We start from the raw sequence: 8,199 nt of genomic DNA, 5'->3' as shown, positions 1-8,199 counted from the left end.
ATGATGTGGGCTGGCTGAACATCATGGTGGAGGCAAGGATGAGATCATATCATTACATTACAGTATATTACATTACGACCCTAACCAGCACATTTAAGAAAATGTCTGTGATCTCGAACTCCCTGTTATGCTGCTTGAGCAATTAAAAAAATAAATAAATAAATAAATAAATAAATAAATAAAAGCATGGTTATTAGTTTAGATGCAACAAGAAAAAATACCGGTGTGTTTAATTTATGCACAGAATGGATTCATTATGAAAACCGAGTCATGAGGAAAATTGAAACCATAGAAGTGTTTATTCAAATTAGGAAACATTTCTGATCTCAGATAACAGGTAGTACAGGTAGTGAATTCAGCAATGACTTTATTATTTATACATAGTATTCTCTTGGTTATGGTGTCAATATTATTTTTGATGCATTTTAAGACTGTATCGGAAATGTCTTTGTTTTTGCACAGGGGTAACATTAATCTGAGCCATTACAATGAGCTAGAAAATTATATTTAGTAAAATCAACAGTTCTACTAATTGGCCACACGATGGCAGCATTGGATAAGGAATAGCGAGAGCTTTGTACTGCCTGTCTTCATAAAGTTTACTGCCTGCTTTGCCCATTGTAACCCACTGGACAGAGCCGCGCCGAATTAATGAGCTCACAGGGGGGCGTGTCTCAGTCAGAAACCACTGGATTTCATTAAATGTGTTGGTTTTTGGAAGAAGAAAGCCAAGCGAGGAGGTGTTTGCTTTGGTTTTGCAGATTATGACCTACAGAGCTCTTAAACCAAGTGAATGCACAGCCAGTGAAGTTGATTTTAAAAATCAATTCAAGAACATTTAACCCGATAGAAGGATTGCAGCAGCTTTATTATTTCTACACAGCACTGTCCTGGTTATGCTTCAATACGATTGTTTGGTGTGTTTCAAGAATGTTTCAGAAATGTATTTATATTTGAACGGGGGTCCAGGTTAATCCAAATCATTTTAAAGGGCTGCTGAGCTGTCCAGATTTTAAAACGATATGTTGGTTTGCCTGAATCAGCAGTTCTGTTAAATGACCACAAGATGGCAGCATGAGGCCATTTTCCAAGCGCAGCGGATTCTGAAATGCTGTCCCATGTTTAGGAATGCAGGAGGCGCGGGCGCTGCTGTTTCTCCACTCCGTGTACTGTTTGTTCTCATTTTATTTCCGTATTTTCTCATTTGATCTCTTCTAAAACTACAATCCATTCAAAGTGTGTCTTTTTATTTCATTATTTTTAATGTACTGGTCTCTCCCACATGTTTTATTTAATTACATTTTGGTCAAATATGACATCAATGAACTTGCTAGTCTTGCATGACACATTCTTAACTACTGTATTTCCACGCTGTATTTTTACATATAATTCAGAATATATATTTGCATCCTTTCCATTTGTTTTTGTAGGTTTTCACGTCCTTTTAAAGGATCTGTTATCTTCTTGTTTGTTTGCTAAGTTAGCATCTCTCTTGTTGAACTTCCATTAGTGCTTCAGGGCATAACATCTTTATTATTTCTGAATTATGAAGAAAGCGCAGGTCTTTCCAAATGTGTTTCTCTCTCTCTCTCTCTCTCTCTCTCTCTCTCTCTCTCTCTCTCTCTCTCTCTCTCTCTCTCTCTCTCTCTCTCTCTCTCTCTCTCTCTCTCTCTCTCTCTCTCTCTCTCTCTCTCTCTCTCAGTCAGTGGATGTGTTCAGATCTTCAGGATTTCCATTACATGAGAGTAGAAACTTCATGTTGAGTAGCAATTCAATCCTATCAGATTCCGAGATTTGGTTTTATTGTGGATTGCTGCTACACATCTCGTCCCTGCCTGCCTAAGAAACTGCATCTTCTCTCTTTGATTTCCACTTTCCATCTCACTCTATCCTGTCTCTCTGCTATCCTCCCAGGTCCAATCTGCAAACCAGGCCCTTCCTGCATGGAAACATTACAGAGCTCAATATTTTTATTTATTAAATGGTTACTTCATAGAATCTATTTTAGGCCAAATATTTAATTTTTTCCCATTTAATCTGACCTTGTATTTGTTCTGTATATTTATTTCTACTGCAGCTTCTGCTTGGATCAGTAGTGTGTTGTGATTAATCGATACAAGGAGTTTCTTATTAAACCAGACCCACAGCATGACTGGATTTCTCTGATTAAGAGATTTAAAATAATAATTAACAAACACCACAGTTGTGTGTGTCTCTGTGTCTCGTACAGCTGTGTGTGTGTGTCTGTATAACAGTGTGCATGTGCTGCAGCTGGGACTCTGTGTGTGTGTGTGTGTGTGTGTGTGTGTGTGTGTGTGTGTGTGTGTGTGTGTGTGTGTGTGTGCGTGTGTGTGTGTGTGTGTGCTGTATTTGTGAGTCTGTATATAGCAGTGTCTGTGGGACAAGCTGCTGGTCTATTTCACCATCCTTGCAACCCCTCAGGTGCACTGCGCATGAAGAATTCAAATACTGGGGAGCATTTGAGAGGCACTCCCCAACTGAGCCAACCAGAAAGCTGCTGAAAGTATTGGCCTCTGATTCTCTTGTCAGATGGTTCAAAGTTATGTTTTTTCCCCTCATTTTCAGAAATATTGTTTCATTTACCTTATAGAGCTACTGTATAATACGGTTGGGTTTGATAATCCCTCCTCTCTTCAGTGGCATGTAACCCTGCGTGCGTGTGCAGCCTCTGACCAGGGAAGTGAATCTCATATACCAGGTTAGAGTGCGAGGCAGTCACAAGCAGACAGGCGGTGCAGTGGGCTAGTTCACTAACATGCTGTGCTGTTCACCTTGGTTCACATCTAGGTGAGTTCTTCCTTTATTTTCAAAGACTTGGTTAATTTCTTATATAAGGCAATGAAAAAGCAGACTCCTCCATGGAAGCGAGATGGACTGGGTTCAAATCCAGGCGAATTCTGCTTTTCAAATAGTTTGTAATTGACTTTATATATAGTGTGAACCAACACTTTCCTGTGGGAGCTGGTGGTGCAGTAGGCAATGCCGATGGTCTTCTCCCTCTGAAGACAGCGGTTCAAATCCCAGTCCCCGAGGCGGGTTCCTATAATTGTGAGTCGTGGTTGTAAGTCTGGGTGTTGGTTCTAAGTAATGATGCAGGTTGTAACTGACAATGGGGGTTGTGTCTCCACAGATGGAGGAGGGCAGTGTTCCCTGGTGAAGAGCGGGCTGGGGTGGAAGATGGGGGTGAGCTGGTGGGATGTTTCCTTCCTTTTGGCCAGGCATTTCAGATCTGACCTACAAACAGACTCCCGATAGAGATAGGCGTGTCTTCAGGGACATATTGCCCATTTGTCAGCTCTGTAAAACAGTCGCGCGACAGTTCAATTTCAGGGTTTAGTCCTAAACAAATCACAGCAGCGCCACTGTATCGAAGCGTGACAGAGTCGAGGTATTTGTAGCGTGTGTGGCCCTTTAAAGGCTGTGGGACTGGCGGACACGCTGTCCAATCAGAAAGCATACCTACAGGGCTGCATTGAAACCCGCAGCCAATGTGAATCCTCGACGGGCGGGTTTAAACCATGTGGTTCGACATTGTTTGTGGAGAAGCAGCCGACAGAGCTGCAGCTGTGAGTGACGTTTCCGTTTAGAGTCGAGGTGATCGCTGACGTTTGATACAGTTAGGAGTTGTGAACTGTACCCAGAGGCGGAGGGCTCTGTTAGGAAGTCATTCCGGTCTGAAGCACGGTAAGGTGTACTTTGTGTTTTCAGTATTTACACAGCTAACCCAGCGGTCATTTATCCAACCTGACCGAAGCGTTGCGAGAGGCTCCGCGCTGTTGAGTCAAATGTTCATGTAGTTCCGAAACCGAGACTGCTCGGAAGAGGCTGAGATCCATTCCAGCGAACACTGCATTGCACTGATGATGTATTCCGATGCAACTTTGTAATATCTGTGTGCTAGCCGTGCAATATTATTTTTATCATGTCTGTTTTAATATCTGTGTGCTAGCCCTGCAATATTATTTTGATCATGTCTGTTTTAATATCTGTGTGCTAGCGGTGCAATATTATTTTGATCATGTCTTTTGTAATATCTGTGTGCTAGCCCTGCAATATTATTTTGATCATGTCTTTTTTAATATCTGTGTGCTAGCCGTGCAATATTATTTTGATCATGTCTGTTTTAATATCTGTGTGCTAGCGGTGCAATATTATTTTGATCATGTCTTTTGTAATATCTGTGTGCTAGCCGTGCAATATTATTTTGATCATGTCTTTTTTAATATCTGTATGCTAGCGGTGCAATATTATTTTGATCATGTCTGTTTTAATATCTGTGTGCTAGCCCTGCAATATTATTTTGATCATGTCTTTTGTAATATCTGTGTGCTAGCCGTGCAATATTATTTTGATCATGTCTTTTTTAATATCTGTATGCTAGCCCTGCAATATTATCTTGATCATGTCTTTTGTAATATCTGTCTGCTAGCCGTGCAATATTATTTTGATCATGTCTGTTTTAATATCTGTGTGCTAGCGGTGCAATATTATTTTGATCATGTCTTTTTTAATATCTGTGTGCTAGCCGTGCAATATTATTTTGATCATGTCTGTTTTAATATCTGTGTGCTAGCGGTGCAATATTATTTTGATCATGTCTGTTTTAATATCTGTGTGCTAGCCGTGCAATATTATTTTGATCATGTCTTTTGTAATATCTGTGTGCTAGCCGTGCAATATTATTTTGATCATGTCTTTTTTAATATCTGTATGCTAGCCCTGCAATATTATCTTGATCATGTCTTTTGTAATATCTGTCTGCTAGCCGTGCAATATTATCTTGATCATGTCTTTTTTAATATCTGTGTGCTAGCCGTGCAATATTATCTTGATCATGTCTGTTTTAATATCTGTGCTAGCGGTGCAATATTATTTTGATCATGTCTGTTTTAATATCTGTGTGCTAGCGGTGCAATATTATTTTGATCATGTCTTTTGTAATATCTGTCTGCTAGCCGTGCAATATTATCTTGATCATGTCTTTTTTAATATCTGTGTGCTAGCCGTGCAATATTATCTTGATCATGTCTGTTTTAATATCTGTGCTAGCGGTGCAATATTATTTTGATCATGTCTGTTTTAATATCTGTGTGCTAGCCCTGCAATATTATTTTGATCATGTCTTTTGTAATATCTGTGTGCTAGCCGTGCAATATTTTTTTGATCATGTCTTTTTTAATATCTGTATGCTAGCCCTGCAATATTATCTTGATCATGTCTTTTGTAATATCTGTCTGCTAGCCCTGCAATATTATCTTGATCATGTCTTTTTTAATATCTGTGTGCTAGCCGTGCAATATTATCTTGATCATGTCTGTTTTAATATCTGTGCTAGCCGTGCAATATTATTTTGATCATGTCTTTTTTAATATCTGTGTGCTAGCCGTGCAATATTATTTAGATCATGTCTGTTTTTACTGATTAAACCTGTGTGCTTGTGTGTACAATGCAGGCTCAAAGATGGAATCTGTCCCTATTAAAGAGGAAGACATTGAACTGGATGCTGTCCACATTAAAGAGGAAGACATTGAACCCGATGCTGTCCACATTAAAGAGGAAGACATTGAACTGGATGCTGTCCACATTAAAGAGGAAGACATTGAACTGGATGCTGTCCACATTAAAGAGGAAGACATTGAACTGGATGCTGTCCACATTAAAGAGGAAGACACATTAAAGAGGAAGACACTGAAGTGGATGCTGTCCACATTAAAGAGGAAGACACTGAACTGGATGCTGTCCACATTAAAGAGGAAGACACTGAACTGGACGCTGTCCACATTAAAGAGGAAGACATTGAACTGGACGCTGTCCACATTAAAGAGGAAGCCACTGAACTGGATGCTGTCTCCATTAAAGAGGAAGCAAGCCGCATTGCCGAGGACGTCAGTGACCTGGGACGCATCCACGTCATCGAGGACAGTCCCACGCTGGAATGGGGGCACATTAAAGAGGAGCGCGCCAGTCCCTCAGACACTCACAATGCAGCTGATTTGGGGCTCAGTGTGGAAAAGCCTCACATCCCTGGACCGGAGCAGGTGCACATGCAGGGAGGCGGGTTCGAGAGCGCTCACACGAGGGAGAATCACAGCAACCCTAACCAGGGCTTCAAAAGACACATGACTTCCACTGGGAGCAGATCAGGTAAGCGGACGTGGAAGTGTCCTGCAGGTCTTTACTCTGTGTCCCACGAGCGATTGCTAATGGGGCTGCTTTGTCAAGCAGTCAGGTGTTGATGTTTAGTTAAGATGCCATCACTGCTCTTTCTAATCCCATTGCTACATTCTCAGGACTTTCTCAGGACTCCTCAAGACACCCCAGCTCTCTTCTCACTGTCTCAGTGTCTAGATGCCGTTATTGGCTGTGCAGTTGGTCTATTCCTGTGCTGTCTGAAGCTCTGTGAAGGTCCGTTTGACAAGCTGCCCAGCCAGATAGACACGCCCCCTAGCTCAGATAGACACGCCCCCTAGCTCAGATAGACACGCCCCTAGCGCAAATAATAATAATAATGATGATTTTGCAGTGGAGTTGCATTCCGAGTATTGGCCATTGACAATGAACTGTTTTGTTGAACCTCTGCTGTTGTGACAGATGTGATGCAACAATAATTACATTTTCAGTTATGGCTAAATATTCTCCTGGTAATCACAATTACAATCACAATTTACAAACACCATTATGACCATTTACAAAAATGTTTCTTTCTCTCTCTCTCTCTCTCCCCCTCTCCCCCCTCCCCTCTCCTCTCTCCCTCCACTCTCCCCCTCTCTCCCCCTCTCTCCCCCCTCTCTCCTCTCTCTCTCAGTGGATCAGGCTCATGATGAGGAGCCCCCTCCTTCCTGTCGGATCTCCAGCACCGGGGCTCAGTACCTTCAGAGGCACGGAAAGAAGGAAGAGCATCAGTGCACCGAGTGTGGAAAGAGTTTCAGCCAGACAGAGAGCCCCAAACCACACAGAGCGGACACAGGGGACCCCCCTTACCACTGCCCTGAGTGTGGAGACAGCTTCATCCAGCTGGGAAACCTCCGATCACACCAGCGCATCCACACGGTGGAGGTGCAGCTCCGCTGCCCAGCCTGCAGGAAGACTGTCCGGGATTCAGGACACCTGGGGATCCAGCAGCAGCAGCAGCCCGCGCCGCGGGAGACTCCGTACAGCTGTCCGGAGTGCGGGGAGAGCTTCAGTGCAGCCGGGGCCCTCAAACTGCACCGCCGCATTCACACCGGAGAGAAGCTGTGTCTGTGCAGCCTGTGTGGGAAGAGCTTCAGCCGCCTGCAGCACCTGCGCAACCACCAGCGCATTCACATGGGGGAGACCCCGTACCACTGCCCTGCCTGTGGGAAGAGCTTCAACCAGTCAGGCGCTCTGAGGAGGCACCAGCGCATTCACACGGGTGAGACGCCCTATCACTGCATGGAGTGTGGCAGGAGCTTCATTCACGGAGGAGCCCTGAACATGCACCAGCGCCAAGCCCACGCTGGCAAGACCCCCTATCACTGCCCTGAGTGTGGAGAGGGCTTCAGCTACTCCTACCAGCTCAACGGGCATGCCTGCACTGTGGGGCATGGATAGCCACAGCCCAGCAACGTGCACGGTGACAGCTCTCAAGTGAACACTGCTGTCTGTGTGTCAGATCTCTCCTTTCCATGCACTGGGGGGGGACACAGAATCCTTCGTAGTGTTTACAGTGGTTCACTTCAAACATGTGGCCAGGGTGTGCAAACAGATCTCCATGGTTTAGAAAGCCAGCACAAGGAAGCACAGATTAACCCTTTTATATCAGGATTGCTGTGCCGGGATCATTCGCTGTTCGTTACATTTAAACACATGCATATCATTTACTGCAGGACTGTGTCATTAACTGGAGCGAAACAGTTTGTGTCATTATCAAAACAAGCCATGAAAACAAGCCATGAAAACAAACCACAAGCCAAGCCAGTGGAGACGTCGCTGCTGCCCTGCAGGATCCCAGGCTTGCAGGCCACGGTGGAGGATTCAGTGAACCCTGTCTCTCACTTTGCACCCTCGTAGCTCATGTGTCAGCTGTGTAATGTCTTACTGTGTGTCTCTTACAGCCAGGAGTTTCTAGAGGCTTCTTTTGTGTTAGGGAAGTATCTTAGTGTTGCACTGTGTCTATTTACTAACCTGCCTTTTATTTAAAACATAACAAACGTCAAC

General features: G+C 43.7%; 1 protein-coding gene across 1 annotated transcript; it reads left to right on the top strand.

Moving 5' to 3' along the window:
* Positions 1 to 5,593: 5,593 nt before the first annotated feature.
* On the top strand, positions 5,594 to 8,198 carry LOC131708060 (zinc finger protein 16-like). The gene is made up of 3 exons (XM_059009976.1): positions 5,594 to 5,598; positions 5,684 to 6,165; positions 6,827 to 8,198. The coding sequence occupies exons 1-3, from the start codon at positions 5,594 to 5,596 to the stop codon at positions 7,591 to 7,593; spliced, it is 1,254 nt and encodes a 417-aa protein (XP_058865959.1). The 3' UTR covers positions 7,594 to 8,198.
* The last annotated feature ends 1 nt before the right edge of the window (position 8,199 follows it).

The sequence above is a fragment of the Acipenser ruthenus genome, chromosome 40 (genome assembly GCF_902713425.1).
Source record: "Acipenser ruthenus chromosome 40, fAciRut3.2 maternal haplotype, whole genome shotgun sequence".
Taxonomy (NCBI): domain Eukaryota; kingdom Metazoa; phylum Chordata; class Actinopteri; order Acipenseriformes; family Acipenseridae; genus Acipenser; species Acipenser ruthenus.
This window is presented reverse-complemented; position numbering and strand designations above follow the sequence as displayed.

What these genes read in the sequence shown, in the direction of transcription:
- LOC131708060 (XM_059009976.1), top strand. An exon ending in TTCCACTGGGAGCAGATCAG is followed by an intron (nt 6,166 to 6,826) that starts GTAAGCGGACGT and finishes TCTCTCTCTCAG; the next exon opens with TGGATCAGGCTCATGATGAG.